At 39.8% G+C, this 20,723-nt stretch overlaps 3 protein-coding genes across 3 annotated transcripts; 2 read left to right on the top strand and 1 right to left on the bottom strand.

Moving 5' to 3' along the window:
- The first annotated feature begins 1,194 nt into the window (after positions 1-1,194).
- Positions 1,195-9,281, top strand: LOC149106712 (sulfotransferase 1B1-like). The gene is made up of 4 exons (XM_089298155.1): positions 1,195-1,481; positions 6,030-6,365; positions 6,959-7,053; positions 8,104-9,281. The coding sequence occupies exons 1-4, from the start codon at positions 1,301-1,303 to the stop codon at positions 8,383-8,385; spliced, it is 894 nt and encodes a 297-aa protein (XP_089154281.1). The 5' UTR covers positions 1,195-1,300; the 3' UTR covers positions 8,386-9,281.
- Positions 9,282-9,903: 622 nt separating this feature from the next.
- Positions 9,904-13,994, top strand: LOC149106711 (sulfotransferase 1B1-like). The gene is made up of 4 exons (XM_089298589.1): positions 9,904-10,134; positions 11,732-12,067; positions 12,677-12,771; positions 13,370-13,994. Exons 1-4 carry the CDS (start codon positions 9,954-9,956, stop codon positions 13,652-13,654), a joined length of 897 nt encoding a protein of 298 aa, XP_089154715.1. The 5' UTR covers positions 9,904-9,953; the 3' UTR covers positions 13,655-13,994.
- A 1,497-nt stretch (positions 13,995-15,491) lies between these two features.
- LOC149106710 (sulfotransferase 1C2-like) lies at positions 15,492-20,713 on the bottom strand. Its single transcript, XM_089298337.1, has 4 exons — positions 20,497-20,713; positions 18,233-18,577; positions 17,316-17,410; positions 15,492-16,481 (listed from the first exon to the last, which is right to left on the bottom strand). Exons 1-4 carry the CDS (start codon positions 20,675-20,677, stop codon positions 16,203-16,205), a joined length of 900 nt encoding a protein of 299 aa, XP_089154463.1. The 5' UTR covers positions 20,678-20,713; the 3' UTR covers positions 15,492-16,202.
- Positions 20,714-20,723: the final 10 nt, after the last annotated feature.

Genomic DNA, 20,723 nt, shown 5'->3' with positions numbered 1-20,723 from the left:
GGGAGTTTCCCCCCGGGTTCATATCACGGATATCCTTCTCTAGCGGAAGCAATTCATATCACTTAGAAATGCTTACTGTAAAAATCCAACTACAGTTAATCGTTTGATGCACGAAGCGATCATCAGACTGCGCAAGTTAGTGGATGGTCGAAAGATTTTAACATTCATTCAAGGGAGGCTGGAGAGATCCCGCTGGTTTCAAAGAATTTATTTTCTTCTCAGCCTTGTAATAACTGTTGTTATAATGAATTCAGATCGTAGGCTCAGTTGTAACTGAGCAGTTAGCATACAGATCTACCTAGGCAGACACAAATTTCAGCGAAAGTGTTCGCCGTGTAATCAGTGTCATTCCAGTTCATAGTTACGGAGAATAAATTTCACGACATCCTCCTGCAGACCAATCTACAAGAAAGCCATTGTTCGTTCTAAGGGAAAAAAGGAAAAATAAATCCTTTCAATCGGATCTCAACTCGAAGATGGTGTGTTGCCTAAGCGTACCCAAATTCGGATAAAACTCTGGCGATATATCAGGTCAAGTGACTTGACATGAGAGTCGCATATTGGTTTTTTTGGATCCGGATTTTGGCTCACCGTAAATTCTCGAATTAGCGCCCGGGGCGCTTATTTCAAATTTAGGAGAAGACGGGGGGGGGGGGTGGGGGGGGGGGGGGGGGGTGGTGAAATGGGGTGAAATGTCCTTTAATTTTCCGTGATCACTTACACAACGTATTTTTAGGTAAAGGTGCGTCCGCTGAATACGTACCTCCACACTCCGCCCGGGCGTTAATTTTTCCCACACGGAACAACAGTGACTAAACTATGGCTACTGACTTAACAAGCAACTGTGTGATGCTTCTACGAACACTTCAGACGTTGAAGAAATCAGGGATCAACAAAGAAAACGCAATGAATTACCTGGCATTCATCGTCCGAATCGTCTATGTTTGTGTTGAAAAACAGAATGCTGTAAAGACACGTGACGCAATTGGCGGGAAAGAAGGGGAGCCTGCACTCATTGTGGTCAGTTGAAAGAATACCCAAAGCTCCCTACCCTTCGCCTATCGACTCCTCTACCCCCCCCCCCCCCAAATATATTTTCATATTTCTAAAAACTTAAAACTTAAAACATAAAAACTTTGGTGGCTCTTTAGTTTTCGATTTTAGAAAATGATGACGTCACATGAAAACGATCTACACAATCGAAGCACACTTGCGTGACCGAAATCTCATAAATTACACACTTGTGTATTTGCTCTCAGTTACGCGTTCATTTTTCGGTGGCCGGTGCTTGTGGTAAATCATGACAAGTTTTCCAGTCTTTCAAGTAACAGAAGGTCAATGGACATCTCAAAAATTAATTGACGTTTTGGGCTCGAAAATACCTGCACACTACACTCCCGATCCTCAGTTGCTTTGCGACTTTATCACGAATTTTCAGACGAGACCGGATGACGTTTTCGTGGTCTCATATCCCAAGTCAGGTGAGTACGTAAAGGGCTGGAAATATTGTACTTTCAAATTATCAGTCCCTTTTAAACTGCATTAGAGAAAGGTAAGTTTAAAAATCGTCCAATTCAGTGGCTGATACTTTCAGTTTGTTACATTAGCGTATGCAGGCTTATGTCAACATTGCATTTCAGGCTGATTCACGTGGAGAACAAAAAGATTTCCTTGGGTCATTTACGTCGTTTACCTACATACCTAACAGACGGTGAATTCTGCCTCTCAGTTAGTCACATACATGGTGTCATTACTGTGACTAAATGAATGTAGCTTAACTATATATTCCTGGCGAAATGACATGTACTTACGTAAAGATATCAACTTCAACTTTATATTTTATTGCTTCCATCGTCTAATGAAAATACGTTGTTTACTGACTCTTGCAATATACGTTTACAGAAGAGGAAAAAAATGGTTGAATTTATCGATGCCTTATTAGGAATGTGGGTCAACTGAAACTTACAGACTTACACCATCATTTAATGGCCTTAAAATAGGAAATCTGATTTGATCTTATTATTGTCTTTTATCTCTCCGTTGCGTTACTTTATATACTCGCGTGTGTTGAGTCCCGGATGACCTCGTTTCGCGTTACTGTCGGTACAGTGTGTTATACAACAAGTCAAATTATTCTCGCAGTTTGATTGGTTCTTATTATGATCTATTGGAGGACAGACGATCAGAGGACGTTATTAAGAGTCCCTGTCCATAAAAATGGAAAATAACTCGGCAAGGATCGAAAATTCGATTTCGCTCATATTTTTATGGTAGGTAGGCTAGGGCATGACAAAAACTACTGGATAGTTTTTTGGCAAAATATCCTTTTATTTCAAAGAAATATGCAAATTACCAAATACCGTTAAAATCGTCATTTGACGCACCATTTTATTAAACAAGTTTGAGAGCCTCGCATGCAAAACCACACCATTCTTCCGTTTTTAAAACACTCAAATATTTTTGTGCAATGTTTAAATGTGTACTGGGTTGATTTTAGGGAATGCTGCGTTGTCTGTTTGGGTGCACAATAATTAAATTTCGAAGACATGTATTTCATTCACTTAAAAGTACTTCGTGAATATAATTAATTTTCACCATGTGCGAAACCTTCAAATGGACCAAGCTTCTGGTGGTTGAATTGCAGAAGGATGGTCTACAGATTCCTGTAAAAATTTCTTTGGGCAAATGATTGTGAGCGACGCGAGAGCTTTTCAAAGTACGTCAAAAATGCAAACATTTGACCATCCGTCGTCAAATTTCAATTTACGGGTTAGACGTATATTTTAGCATGCGCCACATGACTTGACCTATGTTAAGCTGAAATAGACACAGAGCTGATAATTTCGAAATGTTCTAACCTTATTTGCTGTAAAAGGCAGGTCCAAAGCCGATTTGACGAGTTTCTAGTCGATCTCTCACCATTTGTCGCACATAAAGCATATGTTCGCTTTTGTTTACACAAGGTTAACGTCCGATGTACATCGCCTACTGTCAACCTATTATTGGTCGAATACTATGAATCTGTGACCATCTTTCTGCGCATATGAACATCACTGCATCAAAGTCTAAAACGGCTGAGACATTTGTAGATAGTTGCTCGCTTTGCGGTGCGCCAAAATATTGCGTTTGATCGATTGCTGACCATTGCTGATAAGCGTGTCAGCGCAGCACAATCTTACAGCCGTTATTGTTCGTCACGCAGTGCTGTCACGGCATATGCTGCACATTTTGATCTATTTTGTATAGAGTACTCTCAGCATAAGTGAAACAATTTAATCATTGTTCTTCTGTTTTTTCATATATATAATAATATATGTGTATATTTATATAATCATATTCTATAGTGAACGTGGCCTCAGTCCATATCACGTTTGTTGTACGTTCTGATGTTTCAGACAACAGCTGATAAAGCTAGTACCTGTACTCACTAGAATTTTAAGAAAATCGCCATAAAAAAGTTATAGATTAATGAAGCAAGAACTAGCTGAAATAAAAAAAGGAAATCACAACGTGTCTAATTCGTGAGAAAAACAGACTAAATTTAATTAGTAATTACGTGAGTAAATAGCCCTGGCCATGCCATTTTGTTTGGCGTATCAGTTGTTTGCTTAGTGGCGAGGCATTGGTATGTAACAGAAAATAGAGGACTGTTGTCAATACAGTCCAAAATTATCGTCAGTAAAATATTGTAAATAAAACACCTATTGACCGGTTACCTCCGCGGCCATCATTTGGTCATTCCGATAAGGGTTTCATTATTGTCTTTACCCCTATTAAGCGACCACCCAAAATTTAAGAACTTTGTTTTGGAAAGGGCGATGGCAGATAAGAGTCTGAAATTGAAGGTGCATGACGAGTGACAATTCAAACACACGTCTATCATGATTGTATTGAATTAATTCCATGTTCACCAAGAAATTTATAGCCCGATAGCGAAAAATTAAATATTCAAGGTACACCAACCTCTATTTAAGCGGCTAGCCCCATTAAGCGGTCGCCACCCATTTCCCCGGGGGTAGCCCACTGTATTACATGTAAACCAAAAATAATTGCATAGCGCGAAAAGACCTAGGTATGAGTTTAGCGTTACAGTATTACGCAGGGGGCATGTAGGTAGCGGTGGTCGAGTAAAAGATAACAACAGGGGCAATAGTAAATTATTCATTCTTTTCATTTCTTAATTTAATCTCTTCCTACTCAACACGATTGCGTGCTCCCAGTGATTTCAAGCCTTACGGAGCCTTACGTATCAGGATAGAAATTGTCCCACCCCTACCCCCTAAAATGGGATGACAGAATTGCGTGACGAACAAGGAACCGCTGCAAGCAAGGAATCACGCCATCAAACCATGGTGATCAAACGTAATATTTTGGTGTAGTGCAAAGCAAGCAACTATCTACAAATGATTTAGCCGTTTTTGACTCAGATGCAGTGGTGATCATATGTGTCGAACGAGGGTCACAGATTCATGGTATTCGACCGTTGTTGACAGTTGGCGATGAACATCGGACGTTATGTAAACAAAAGCAAACTTCTGCTTTATGTGCGACGAATAGTGATAGAAACACGTCAAATCGGCTTTGGACCTGCCTTTTGCAGCAAATAAGGTTAGAATATTTCGAAATTATCAGCTCTGTGTCTATTTCAACTTAACATAGGTCAAGTCATGTGGCGCATGCTAAAATATACGTCTAACCCGTAAATTGAAATTTGACGACGGATGGTCAAATATTTGCATTTTTGACGTACTTTGAAAAGCTCTCGCGTCGCTCACAATCATTTGCCCAAAGAAATTTTTACAGGAATCTGTAGACCATCCTTCTGCAATTCAACCACCAGAAGCTTGGTCCATTTGAAGGTTTCGCACATGGTGAAAATTAATTATATTCACGAAATACTTTTAAGTGAACGAAATACATGTCTTCGAAATTTAATTATTGTGCACCCAAAAAGACAACGCAACATTCCCTAAATCAACCCAGTACACATTTAAACATTGCACAAAAATATTTGAGTGTTTTGAAGACGGAAGAATGATGTGGTTTTGCATGCGAGGCTCTCAAACTTGTTTAATAAAATGGTGCGTCAAATGACGATTTTAACGGTATTTGGTAATTTGCATATTTCTTTGAAATAAAAGGATATTTTGCCAAAAAAACTATCCAGTAGTTTTCGTCATGCCCTAGCCTATCTACCATAAGAATATGAGCGAAATCGAATTTTCGACCCTTGCCGCGAAATTAAGAATTTGTCTGATTTTTACGGGCAGGCACTCTTAACACCTTTTTTATTTCTCAATTATATAAAACAGATAGATTCCTTGTTGCCGTGCTTCTGTTCATAATAGATTACAGAAGGCGTCACGCTACGTGTACCACTTTTATTCTGCTCTTACACATTTCGGCGTCATCTCTGATTACTGAACAGACCCACGGCAACATGGAACCTATTCGGTTAGATTGATTATTCACTGATTACTCATCGATCATTGGCAATGATCAATGACTAATCAACTTCGAGGATGCAGCAAAGAGAAAGCAGGAAGAAAGAGAAGTGAGGTGGAGGGCCGCTCTCCCCCCCCCCCCCCCCCACCATCCCTTCCCCCCTTTGACCACTTCACTCTCGACTAGTTTTCTCTTGGCCCTTCGAGACGAGGCCAGATCTTTTTCGACCCTTCCTACTTCCTTTCAACCAGATCCTTTTTACGTCTGCCAAACACCATTTCCGAAAAGCCCTTCCCTCCTTTTTTATATAATCAATTTTTCTGCTTTCCATGTGGATCAACCTTTCTCCATGTTTTCTTTTGCACTTGCCATTTTGCAGTCAAAATCTATTCATAGGTTCCCTATAGTATAGTAACTGTATAAAAGGCATTTTGTCACGAGTCCATCCAGTGTCTCCAGTGTCCCTTACTTCGCAAGTTATACTCAACCCCGTTTAAGTCAATCCATAGACCGACTTCTGTAACTTGTTAGTCAATATTGCTTGATACTTTCTATCAGAATTTATTTAACATCATTTCATTCAGGGACAACATGGGTTCAAGAAATTGTCTGGCAGATATTTCATGAAGGACAAGTCACAAGTACCTATTTAAGAAAACGCGTGCCATTCCTAGAACGGGCACACTATCCATGTGCTGAGCATCCTGACATCAACACTCTGCCAAGTCCCCGCATTTTAAAGGCTCATCTTCCTTTCAATACTATTCCTAAAAGTGCAAACGAAGTCAACAAGTGTAAATATATTTACGTTGCGCGCAATCCAAAGGATGTTGCAGTATCATATTATAAATTTGTGACAAGCCTGGAGAGATTTAAAGGACCATGGGAATTTTACGTTAAGTTATTTGTAGAAGGAAATGGTAAGTTTACTTATGCATATTTAGCCTTAAGACTCCAGAAACGTGAATTGATGTCTAAATTGATCGTACAAACCTTTATATACTGCATGTAATGGTAGCAGGGAGAACTGAGTGATTGAATATCACATTCAGCATTTATTCTTGGTGATCAATTTTCTGGTGCTCACACGAAAACGTATAAAAACTCTTGCTGAAGGAACACGCAAGGAACAGAATCACAAGAAACAGTTCTCAAGAGTTCGTGCATAGCGAAGCAGACATGTTTTACGAGAAACCAGACGAGGGAAACATCAGTTTATCAAGCCCTTGACTAGAATTCATAATAAATTTTGTTGTGTGTTTTCGCGGGGATTTTCGAAATTTCCGGACCATTTTAGAAGTTTCTTGAAGGACGAACTTGTGTACTCTGACTTTACTGATGTTAACATACTTACACTTATTTTTTAATGAAAAAAGAAACAATCCAGGAATACTCAAGGCAGCATGCAGAAAAATAATTACAGTAGCCAATGCAATGAACATATGCTTTGAGAGGTTTCATGTTTGATTTCTGTATTACCTTGGTTCTGATTTAATCTTTTTGTTTCACACAGTAAGTTGGAATCTCTGGAATGACCATGTTCTGGGATGGTGGAATCACAAAGATGATAGCAATGTCTTGTTTCTTAAATATGAAGATTTACAAAAGGTTTGTTGGAGTGGGTTCTGTATTTTGTCCTGCTCAGGACTCTTAGTTTACTCAATAGAGAAACACGTTCCCAAACATCCACGCTTTTTGCCATTTTTTTGTGCTTTGAGTGCATTCCAGGCGTTCAACAAAGTTGCGGAATGTTGGGGCCTCTCTTATCATGTTCCAAGAGGCTGAGATCCTATGGTTAACATCAAGAAGTGATCGAAAACTCTGGTAGGGAGCCAGCATTAGTCACAGCGTGCCGACTTGGACTGTCTTGACTTCCTCTTCAGTATGCCTATCAAACAGGATCAAAATGTTGAAAAGTGATATATATATATATGTCCAGTTTCTATATTTATGTCCAAATTATAATATCTATATCCAAATTGCAACATATATATCCAAATTGTAATATAAACTGGTTAAAAAGAGACCGAAAATGGACCACTTTTGGTTTAAAAAGATAAAAAATATATGTAAAACTTTGTAATAAAACGTTTCGGTCTCTCGACCTTCGTCAGTTACAAAAAGCGCGTAAACAACTCACAACTTAAATACGATTTTTACAACACTGAATGATAAACAGGTTACGTAACAGATGGAAAGAGAACAATAAGTGTACAAAAACAGCAAGTTAGACTGGAAACAATTAAACTAGTTAATCTTTAGGAAGCGATTTTCTTTGGATAATCTCCGTGAAACTTGGACTCGTCAAAAATGTTCCGAAGCAGGTATCTGAAGCATCTTAGAATGTAGGCTTACTGTTGTTGTTGTTGATTTTTTTTTCGTAAACAAAATATTTCGTTTCGGGAGGGCTCTAGTCTCCTTCGCAGCCGTTTTTTGGGATGTCACGCAACGCTCCCCCCAAAGAAACTTTGGGGGGAGGGGGGGGGGGGAGCATTGCGTGACATCCCAAAAACGGCTGCGGAGGAGACTAGGAGGCCTCAGTCATGATCGAAATTTTTCCTGCTCAAACCGGTTAAGTCTGCATCTTCTCACTTTTTCGTAAGAGATTTATTTAACGTAATCGGGAAAGTTAGAAAATAATAATTCTCTCTCTACTAGGATCTTCTTTCCCAAGTCCGAATGATCGCCAACTTCCTCAGCAAGCCTCTGTCAGATGATCTCATTAGCCGCATTGCTGAACAGTGCACTTTCAGTGGAATGAAGAAAAATGTTGCAAGTTTCTCAGAAGGCAAAGATGGCAAGACTCAGATTCTTCGCAAGGGCGTGGTTGGAGACTGGAAAAGTTACTTCACTCCAGAACTGAATGAGCGATTTGAGAAAGAAGTGTTGGACAAATTGAAAGGAAGTGGATTAGAGTTTGATTTTGAGCCGAAATGGTAGACATTATGAAGCAGCTAGGTTTGTTTAAATTCTATTCTGAGCAATGTTACTCCTATGATTAATTAAACAACTCCGTTGTGAAAGCCTTGAACAACTTAGATTATTGTCTCAGTTAAAAGATTCAGTAAGGCTTGATTGCCATCAGTCACTTCCTTCTGAGGTGGGCCCACTGGACAGGGTTTCCTGACTTCCAAATGTTACTCCCTATCCTCATGTTCAGTGCAATTGTAAGTTAATGTTCTTTTTATTCTATGTAATGTAATGAAACATTTTTCAAAAATTTGCCGGGCATGTTTCTATATCCTTATTCTAATCAATGAATTTTATTCATCTAAGTAGTCCGGTTTTAAGAATGGAGTCGACATCTAATTAGTCCGCAGTTGAGAATTTAGTCGTGATTTCGCTATGGAGGGACCATGTGTATATTCGTTTAAATTAAACATAGGTTTCTCACCGGTAAATAGTTTCTAGTAACACTTTGAGTCATTGTTCTCCAGTGAATGCTTTATTGAACGATTTTAGGTATAAGTTTAACCTTAGTAAAAAAGAAATGGTTAGCAACAACAAGAATAACAACAATAATTATTTTCGTTCCTCAATTAACATTTTTACAGTTAGAATGGCCCGCAGATAACTACAGCTAGTCTAGGCGGGCCAGTGTATCAAGATCTAATTAAAAACGCTTTTATTATTAATTAGATTACAATAAAGAAAATCAGGAAAAGTAAATAAAATTAGAAGGTGGGAAAGAAGTGAGGGGTTATCAGATTAAATTGATAATATATGTACATTTATCATTTTTTTATTGTTTTTTATCCATTTTTTAAATTTACTACTGATATTTTACATTAGAAATAATCTTGTGTACTTCAATAAATGAATCTTTTTCGAGAACACTCACTAGTATATTTTTAATTCTGAGTTTGAATGATTTTTTTTGTTAGTTCTCTCAGAGAGCAAGGTATCTCATTCCATAGCAATTTTGACAATTAGCATACAGGTATAAATTTCGTGTCGTCTTCCGGCTGAAGAATTTACTCATGATTTACTAGAAAACTGTAATTGTTAGCGTGAACAAAGGAAAAAAAACAAAAAACAAAGGAAAAATCCTTTCAATTCGGTGAACCAGATCTGAACCAGCAACTCGACAATGGTATGCTGCCAAAGCCTACCCCAATTCAGCCAAAAATGGACCGATATATATCAAGTAGTTGGTAAAGTGGTTATGTAAATGCTTGTTTTTCCAGTAGAGATGATCGGTAGGTTAGATAACAAAAGTAAGGGCTCTCTATAAAATTTGTGCAAAACATTTCAACTAATATCTGAAGTTTGGATAGACCTATAACTTGGACTCTTTATTAACCCTTTTCCCCCACCCCACCCCCCCTCCCCCACCCCCTTCCTCCAAAAAAATTACATTTTCACGACTTCATCCACTTCATGGTTTACAATTTATTTTTGCTATTGCGTGACAGAGAAAACGAACTTGCGTGACCGAAATCTCACAAATTTACATACTGATATGTTTGTATCTTGCGTGAAATTTACGGCGGTGCTTGTGGTAAATCATGACAAGTTTTCCAGTTTTTCGAATAAAAGAAGGTCAATGGACGTCTGAAAAATTCATTAACGTTTTGGGTTTGAAAATGCCTGCACACTTCACCTCGGATCGTCAGTTGCTTTGCGACTTTATCACGAATTTTCAGACGAGACCGGATGACGTTTTCGTGGTCACATATCCCAAGTCAGGTGAGGCAGTACTCGGGTAGAATCATTCGATCATTCGAGTTCGAATGATCGTGTCTTTGAAAACTGGACTAGAGATAAGTAAGATTACATATAAATGTCCCTCAACACTTTGGCATTTTCTGTAATCTGTCACGTATACCAACCTTACATTTTAGCCCGGGATTTTATTTTTATATAGGTCGATTAGCGCGATGAACAAACAAATGTTTTCTGCTATAAACTGGTACACCTAACTGTTGGCGAATTCTGCCTTTCAATTAGGTACACACACGCTTGTCAATTCTGTGGCCAAATGAATATAATGTGGCTATTAATCGATATAATACTCTTGCATTGGCGAAACGCCGCATAATATTATTGTGCGTTACTTATACTCGCGTGTGTTGAGTTCCCGGATGAACTCGTTTCGCGTGACGTTCTACCAAAGGCAACTTACAGAGTTTGTACTGGAATCGATGGCACATAATTTTCTTAGAAATTGAATTCTGACAAGTCTATTATAACAAGTTAAGATACTAGGCGAGAGATTGCATATAACGTAACCATATTATAGGGATGAAGCTGCGTCCAGTGACGTTTTTTACTTCCATACATTTGTCTATCTCTTTTTTTCCCGCGAACTTCCCAAAAATTTTATAGGCAAATGTAACGAAACGCGACTGGAAGCTTTCAAGTACAACTACATCCCTAAAATTTATTCACCAGTTTTCCCATGCAAGTGGTCTTAACTTCCCCCTCGCCGCTTGAGACTCCCGTTACAGGCTTTCCCGGTATACGTAAGGGCCTCTTTACAAGAGGGAGGGGGGGGGGGGCGGGGGGAGGGGGGGTTACCTTAGCAAGTGGGTTAACCCTAGCTGGAGGGCAAAAGATAACCCGGGTTTACAAGCAAAATTTCACAGGTAGGGTAACCCTACAACCCGGGACAACTTAATGCGCGTTTATACTCAAAGGGTCTGGAAACAATTAGAAAGTTCACCCGGGCAGGCGGGTTAACCCTACCTGGAGTGTTTTCAAGGGAGAAAGTTAACCCGCCTGCCAGGGTTACCCTAGCACGCAGATAGGGTAACTCGCTTACCCGGGTAACCCTAGCTGCCTCGTAAACACCACGAAGTAAAAAAGAGGAAATGTGTGAGTGTTAGGGTAACCCGCTTGCTAGGGTAACCCATCTCCTTGTAAACAGGCCCTTAATCAGCTATTCCCTAGAAGTTAGGGATATGACCCGAGAATACTTCCATATCACGTGTTATCCAGTCAGATGTCTCCCTAGTGGGGTATCTCAAAGTTCCTCACTCAATCCTCTTCGTTCCTGATGAAACGTAGTTCATCCACTAGTGCCCGCCATCTGACGCTATTTTGAGGGGTATACGACGAAAAATTCAGCGAGCAGACTTCGACCCGCATGAACTGTATTGGTCGCTCCTCTTAGTTAAACACATTTCTCGAATACAGTGAGAAGTCATGACTGCGCAATGTATACTCGACCCGTTCGAATTCAATCCATAGACAACTTCTGCAACTTATTGATACTTTATACGCTTGATGCTTATTGCTTGATACCTCAGTTGTATTAAAACTGATTTGACATCGTTTCATTCAGGGACAACATGGGTTCAAGAAATTGTCTGGCAGATACTTAATGAAGGACAGGTCAAAAGTACTTATTTTAGAGAACGCGTACCATTCCTAGAACGGGCACACCATCCATGTGCTGAACATCCCGACATCAACACTCTACCAAGTCCACGAATTTTAAAGGCTCATCTTCCTTACAATATTATTCCTAAAAGTGTACATGAAGACAGCAAGTGTAAATATATTTACGTTGCACGCAATCCAAAAGATGTGGCAGTATCATATTTTAAATTCGCCACAAGCTTGGAGAGTTATTGTGGACCATGGGAATTTTATGTTAAGTTATTTGTAGAAGGAAATGGTAAGTTTATTTATACATTTATCTTCAAGATTCTAGAAAAGATAACTGTGCGACGGAGGGAAAAGGTTACTTCAGTTGAATTAGTCTAGCAATTTTAACCGGTTGGTGTAAAACGCAGACTGCGGACTGTAGACTTTATAACTTAATCGTGTTACCATTTCCATCATTGAGAGCTAACCGTAAACAGGCCAACGGGAGTGTTATTCAAGCTAACCTGAGTGATATTCAGGCTTTCACTGCGATTAGTGCAGACTTTCACTGCGATTAGCCTTAATAACCCTGATTATTGTTAGCACTCGAGCTCAATAGTGCAAATAACACGATATATAGTTAAAACGTCTGTAGTGTGCAGTCTGCAGTCTGCATTTTGCCCTTGGTCTGCGTTTGACCCTCGGTCTGCAGTCTGCAGTCTGCGGTCCGCAGTCAGCCTTTTACACTGCTATTTTAAAAGACTCCCTCTCGCATTTTTGAACACAAAGAAAAAAACAAGGAATACTCAAGGCAGCACAGGTAATTACAGTAGCTATGACATGTTCTGAGAGCTCATGGTCACTTTATTTCTGATTTCTGCAACTTGTCCGGAATTAATCTTTTCTTTTTTACATGCAGTAGTTTGGAACTTCTGGAATGACCATGTTCTAGACTGGTGGAAGCACAAAGATGATCCCAATGTCTTGTTTCTTAAATACGAAGATTTACAAAAGGTTTGTCAGTGTGAGGCCTTTATTTTTGGCTGTTCTAGACCCTCAGTAAGTGGAAAAACGCGTTCGTGCACGCTTTCCGCCATTTTCCTCGAACTTGCCGTGGGCGTGTGAAACATCTTCAATTATAAAATAACTGAGCTACTACGCGCGCTCTCATTGGTTGATAGGTGTGTTTAGATGAGAGTATGTAGACACGGTTGTGACGTTTTAGATTCGCGCGTATTTTTGAGAATTATTTTATAAAAGCAATAGAGCACTTTTTCCATAGTTACATAACCTCATCTGAACACTCGGGGGACTGGTAGAATTCTCGAAAGTTATGCATAACGGGTTTGCATAACGGTTTCTAATTCTACCCCCAACCCTTCTCGTGTTTAGATGACGCTATGCAAATTACGAAAAAAGCGAGCTTGCCAAAAACTGGCTCAACGGATGCTAGTGGGTTTTTCGTGAACAAAATCTTTCATTTGGTGGCCTCTTTTACTCACCGGAGATACTTCCCATAAACCTGACAAAATTCTTATCCTCTCTTCTCTTTTTAACATTGTAGTTAAATATGACTGGTGTGAAAAGAAAATAATGATTTTCTCTCCTATAGGATCTTCTTTCCCATGTTCGAATGATCGCCAGCTTCCTCAACAAGCCGCTGTCAGATGATCTCATCAGTCGCATCGTTGAACAGTGCACTTTCAGTGGAATGAAGAAAAATGCTACAAGTTTCTCAGTACCATTACCAACCAAAGATGGCGAGTCTTTCTTGCTTCGGAAGGGCGTTGTCGGGGACTGGAAGAATTACTTCACTCCAGAACTGAATGAGAGATTTGAGAAAGAAGTGCTGGACAAATTGAAAGGAACTGGATTAGAGTTTGATTTTGAGATATAAAAGTGCTTACAACGGCCCAATAAAACTAGAGGTTCCCTCAAGTTAGTGTCTTACTATCACATCTGGAGGTCAAAAGGTCAAAGCCGGCTGAACATGAACTTACTTTTACTTTACTGGGTTGACAAATAGTGCTGACACTATCACCGTGACAGCATACCCGGAGGAGCACTCTACAAAGTTTTCTACGGGACGCTCCGCCTCGATGTCTAACCCCTTACCCTTTTGTACACCCTTTTGACAGAAAAGGTACCTCTTTCGCATACATTTAATTGAAAAAAGGTAACCGTTTCAGGAGCATTCATAATCGGCCTGTTATATGAATAAATCTTCATAAAGTGCGTCTGTTTGAAACATTTTAATTAAAGGTCATTTTAAATACAGTGGAATCCCGTTAATCCGGTCACTAACGGGTCATAAAAATCTCGCCGTGTTAACGGGGTGGCCCTATTAAAGAGGTTCTTTAAATAAGAAAATGACTGACTGAGCTTTTGTTCGGGCCAGAATAAAGTGGACGTATTAACGAGGTGATTGTATTAACGGGGGTGGCCGTAAGGCGCGGTTTCACTTAAGTTCCACTGTAACTAAATGACAAATTTCCCTAACCTTTCATTTACCTGAACTTGTGAAATCCCTACCCTTTTATATACCTGAAGCCCGAAAAAGGTACTCCTTTCGGGCGGAACCTCTCCGCTCACATAGGCCATTAATTATAGTCAGTACCCCTCCTAGATATACTGGCAGTATGTCTAGTAGTGCTCACTGGCAAAGCAATCTTTCACCGTCAGTGCTCGATCCATTTTTATTGCCACAATTCTGTGGCGCACAAAAAAGTACCCCCTTCGGTCGGAGCCTCTCCATTTTGGCCGTTATAAGGAGTACTCGTTATTTCCAGGTCTAGTAGTGTTCACTGGCAAAACAATCTTCCACTGTGCTCGACCATTTTCATTGATACGATTCTGTGGCGCGCGAGCTTGACATCAAAAACCGTAGAGGCTCCGCTCTGTGCACAGACTGAAAACTCGTCCACCTTCACTAGCGTTCTGCAGCATTCTCCCCACCCACTAACGCCGTGTTGTTCACGCATCAGTGAAAAACGCTATAACAGTCATCTGCGCATGCGACAAATATATACAATGAATTACATTTAGCGTTTCTTTTAGAAGTCTTCCATAATGGTGGGGCTTCGTTTTCAAGAGGAATGACGTCACGCATTCACATACCATGTGTTTTGAAAACATATTACGCTGATTTAGAAACAGGACGGGAACGTCAGATGACGACTGCAGAGCGCACGGAATAACCTGGATTCTGTTCTAATTTGACCATAATTGGGTATTTGTACTGCGCGCTCCGTCGTCAAGTGACGTTCCCGTTCTCTTGCTTAATCAGCCTATTGTTTTCGGAACCCTCCTTTACACAGACTTGTACCCAGTCGCTATTTACGTGTTTTGGGGGAGAGAAGATTGGATACTAAGGTGGACAAAGGCGCGCTCCCCGCGCGCTCCACTCGCCCCAGACCGCTCTCTCTCTTTGAAACAATCGTAATAACGACTGGGTACGAGTCTGCTCTGGAGAGCATTTTCTATGAAAACGGTCAGTGATTGTGGACGACTGTGGAGTCGGCGCGCGTTTTCTCGTTCTCGCGCATCACTCCACCTCGCTCCCTGTTACTGCTACGCAGGTTTCTACGCAACGCTCCCTCCCGTTTTCGCGACAGTCTCCAGGTGTAGGAGAGGTCAAGGAGAACTTCAATTTGTTCACAGTTCAGAGGTGAACATTAAGATAATGACAAACGTGGAACGTGTTTCATAATTTTAAAGCAAGTTATACACAGTCCTTGATTCATAAACAGTCAACCAAATTGATTTTTATTTTCTTATTTCCTAAAAACGGCCAGTTAAACTAACCGAAACATCACTTCTGCAATTTTAAAATAAATTTCTACCCCGGAAGAATAAAGAAAAATAGAAAACCACTCTGTTGTCAAAGTATTTGTTTGTTAATTCAATGTCCGCAATTTGCAAAGCAGTGCTAAACCAAGTGAAACTCATTAAGTCATTATCTTCACGAACTTATCCCTAATTTTACCACAATAGCTAATAATCTCCCAATCTGATTGGCTAATTTGCCGTTGTCGATAAGAGTCCAGACAACGCTGCTCGCGTCAATGTGTCACGCTCTGAAAAAAAACCCATTTTCTTTGACGTCGATATTGGGGTAAAAAAGAAATCGAATGTGGTTTAGCGTTGTCAGTTCTCTTATCGACAACGATATGCGCCATCACAGTGGTCAAAATTTGTTGTGGACTGACTCGGCTGCGGCTCGTGAGTCCACAACATTTTGACCACTGTAATGACGCAAACTCGTTGTCGATAAGGGTAAAGACAATGCTAAACCACATTCGATTTGTTAATTCGACAGTCTAGTAAGTTCTTTTTTCAGATTTCATAACAGTGATGTCTACTACATCTCAAAATGAAGCTGTATTCTACTTCCGGTCAACTTCGCTTCATTCAACAGTCTATTAAGTTCATGACAACGATTTCTGCTACATCTCAAAGTCAAACTCTAATCCACTTCCTTTCAATTTTGCCAACACTTCATTATCAAATCTCTCATTCAGTTCTGGAGTGAAGTAATTCTGCCAGTCCCCGACCACACCCTTTCGAAGTAGCGTAGGTCCATCTTCCTTGCCTCGTAACAAGTAGCTTGGCTTATTTTTCATCATTCCATTGAAAGTGCACTGTTCAGTGATGAGGTTGATCAGATCATCTGACAGGGACTTGTCAAGGAAATTGGCGATCATTCGGACATGGGAAAGTAGATCCTAGAGGAGGTACACACATTATTAACAACACTGGAACGGTGGTAAATTTCATTTTTAATTGTCCAATTATCGGTACCTCTCTCAAAGAAAAAGCAACCCTCCTGAGTAAAGAGGCATAGCAATGGAAACTTTCAGATTGCTCAAGTACCATTCACCAGGTTTCATGGGAGCTTCCCCCAAATTAATATACAGACACAAGTAATGCCAACAGTCACCTCCCCCTTCCCCCACTTACCCCACCCCTGCTCAAATTCAACACAGGATTGTCAGAATGCACCAAAAATTAAAACATATATTGGCTCCTAGAAATTCCCTCAAAGGTTTGAGCAAGAAATTTATATGTACAGTGGCCTGTTTAGCAAGCATTCTTGGACGCATTCTGGCCACGCAGTGGAGCGAGAGTTTGCTCTCACTTCAATCTGCACGTAGCCCAGAATGTGGAAAAAGCTCTTTGTAAGGGAACAGCCTACAGGAACGCTTGCTATGCAGGCTACATGTACTGTGATGATCATATATTTTCAGTGCATTTAAAGATTGTAGACCAATCATTTAAGTCAGTTTTGGGCAGCATTTAAAGACAACAGACTGTATGGTCTTGGCTAAATCTACTGTCCTACAGGCACACTTGTCAGTCCCCACCCACCCACCCCCCTTTGTGCTACATTGTACACTACATCTAAAGGCAGTCTCTGCAAGCTGCTACTTAAACCCTTGGTTTTGTGGAGGTAAAAGCTCCCATGAAAGCACCCATTCAGCCATATTGAAAAAATCTAACTTATTTTTAATGAAACAAAACAAAAATAACACTGTCTTATAAAATAAAATTGTCACTACCTTTTGCAAGTCTTCGTATTTAAGGAACAAAATATTGGGCTCATGTCTGTGGTGCCACCACCCTAGGACATGATCACTCCAGTGACTCCAAGTAGCTGAACAAATAAAAAATTACAGGGATTAGCTAAATATAAAGGACACAGACAGTCAAGTGGACCAATCAAATCTCAAAGCAAACACATTTATTTAATAGCTGACATAAAGCCCAGAAGAAATTTGCGAGCCAGTCAAGTTTGCTTTTAGTTCTACTTCTGATTGGATGAAAAAGTGGTGCAAGAATTTTAACCCAGTGGCTTAATTTGCAGCAATGCAACCATAGGAAATGTGAATTAATTTCGACACTTCAGCCCATCATTCAGTATCATCAATATGCCTTGCCTTAGCAGACAAAAGTATGAAGGGGTGATGGGGGGTAGGGTAGGGGAGAGGGTGAGGGCGAGGCTAGAGGATGCTTTGATACAACCATGTGTGTACGCATGTACACCCTAGTGGATAGAGCGAGAAGAAGAAAATAAAACACAAATAGTGAAAGCCTGAGTGCTTGATCCCTAAATCTGGACCCCTGACCAGCAGATCTCAAATTTGAATCATTTTTAATTTTTGATTGAAGTACTATATATAGTTATACATGCCCGGTTGTGGTATCTTTTGTTTATATTGCTTTTGTCTTAATGTACCTAGTTGAATTTAATACTGATCATGGAAAACTTAGTTGAAAGCAATAATTATTATACAACATGAACACTGGGATACAAATGACAATTTTCAAAAAAATTGGCCAATTTCTTTGAGATGTGTTGTAGCTCTTTTTTAAAGGATGCTTCAAGAAGCTTCCCTTAATCACTTAGAGTATAAGTAATGGTCTAGTCAATCAACAAAATACATGTAAAGGATGGCCACAATTTAATATTACTTACATTTTCCTTGAATAAACAGATTGGCATAAAATTCCCATGGTGCATTTAAGCCACTATCTGCCCCCAAGCTTGTAAGGAATTTATAATTAGAAACTGCAGCATCCTTTGGATTGCGAGCAATGTAAATGTATTTACATTTGGTGTCTTCACTTGCACCTTTAGGAATGCCATCATACGACAGATGAGTCTTCAGAAGACGAGGGCTTGGCAAAGTTCTGATGTCAGGTTGAGATGCTTTAGGATTTGTTGCCTCTTCCATAAATGGCATTCTGTCTTCAATTCTCTTACTATTGATTGCTCCATTGTGGTAAATCTGCCAGACAATTTCTTGAACCCAAGTTGTCCCTAAAAGTAAATGAAAAATTATTGGCAGCAATAACATTATGATGGCCAAGGTCATTTACTCATGCAAGATTGAAAAACATTCAGTAATGCATCAGATTAATTTAACCTCCTCACAGTCAGTTTCCTATTTATGAATGTTTGGTGATTAGGGTGCAGGTACTCCAGTATGGCGGCAACTGTAAAATGTTTTCTGAACGTCGTTTTCCCAAACATGTGGTTGCAAAGTACTTGAAATTTAACTAGTTTAATATTTCTTTCCGTCTACTGAAGAAGATAATCTTCCTATTTTGATGAAAACTTTCTATTCTGTTTGAGTAGTTTCAAGTTAAAAATATTACACAATCAATTTAAACACTTTAGGATGCACTGTGTTATATATGTATGCATCAGTCGGTTGCAGAACTGCAACCCTCCCCCCCCCCCCCCCCCGTCAACTGGGCCAATTTACATTTAAATCTGCAAAAAAGTTGCCAATTCCCCAGGGTTAAGGGACAAATAAATATAAGGGGGTAAAATGCTCAGGGGTGAGAGCAAAAAAATGCAAATTCCTTGCCACCAGAATCATTCGGGAAATACCACTGCTAAAAAATTTGATTGTTCAGTTCCAGAAAATATTCATACTCCCCCCACAGAAGGGATTGGAATTTCCTGGGGGGTGGAGAGTTCTGTAAGACCAAAAAATTTAAAGAAATGTATGAAGCTCAATCGGAATTTCCAGAGGGATTGGGGGGGGGGGGGGCGGGGACTCCCTTCTGTGGAGGAGGTATGGGTATTTTCTGGAACTACACATTATAAAAAACTGTGTTCTTTTCCAGCATTGTTTTGTATGCTGAATTTTGCTTACATGAATGCATGTGCATTTACCCTCCCATCAGTCAAAACATTACAAGTGTAAAACTTTCCTTGATGATGCTACATGATAGATCCTTTCTATTACTTTTTTCTGTTCAATCAGTCATATTCCATTTGACATGCAGCACAGTGTAAAAAGTATGTGTCATAATTTGAATAATTAATATTGTACAATGTCTTCATCCTTTGCTAAAAAATAAAACAAATGTAAAAGATTGTTATAACCCTGATCAGATCATCGCAGAGAGTATTAAAATCCATATGTAAGCTTCTATGGCTCTATCAATTCCAGGCCCACTAATCCCCCTCCCCCAGACATTTTCTTTTTCACTGAAGGTGACAACTGCCTCACCATAGGCTAGGGCAGCTAGCACTTACAAAAGAGAAAAGCGCAAATGCCCCATGCATGGGATAGCGTCAAGATAATATTTTATAGCAATATTGCTGTGTACTCATGAGCACTAATGTAACATATGAGCCAAGCCAAACCAAGCCAAGCCATAAACCTGGTAGTTAATTTAATTTACATGTAAGTCACATTTCAATCAACAGGTGATGAAATAAATAAGATAACAATATCATGTTTGCATTTTCAAATGATCTGGGGTTATCCCAGAGGTTGGCAAATGCCCTGCCAGGTACTCAGCCCGTGGGTAATAATGGGATTATAGAGATTTAATGTAGAGATGTGGCGCTTCTCCGCCCCTCTTCCGGGGGGGGGGGGGTAAACACTGCTGGAATGCACTGATGTTAATAACTGCCGTATTATGGGCCACAGATTACAAAAAAGCGCATCAAAAAATTCAAGATCATTCAACTGAGTTCCAGATAGTTTCACACGATTAGCCAGTTTGCCGCCCCTTTCAGCGACAACTTACAACAACTTTTATTATGACTCGCATATTTACAATTTTACACAAACATATGCACATTAAGTTAAAAAAGCTTGACAATAGTAACAGCGCGAACCCGCAGATAGCCTGGGCTTATCTAGGCGGGCCACATTTATATTTATATTAGACCATTAATACATAAATAAGATTGGAATCGTTTTCTCCAAAACTTACCTGATTTAGGATAGCTGACGATGAACACGTCATCCGATTTTGTCTGGAAATTAGTAATGAAGTCGTAAAGCAACTGAGGATCCGTAGTAAAATATGCTGGAATTCGTAGGCCCAAAATTTCCACCGTTCTCACAGATGTCCATTCCCCTTCAGTCTCCTGAAAGACCGAAAAACTCGCCATGATTGTACGACACGAAAGTGTATCCCCTGGCCCCCTGAGAATGGAG

The sequence above is a fragment of the Orbicella faveolata genome, unplaced genomic scaffold, assembly GCF_042242905.1.
Source record: "Orbicella faveolata isolate gen_17 unplaced genomic scaffold, um_ofav_v1 contig_3, whole genome shotgun sequence".
Taxonomy (NCBI): domain Eukaryota; kingdom Metazoa; phylum Cnidaria; class Anthozoa; order Scleractinia; family Merulinidae; genus Orbicella; species Orbicella faveolata.
This window is presented reverse-complemented; position numbering and strand designations above follow the sequence as displayed.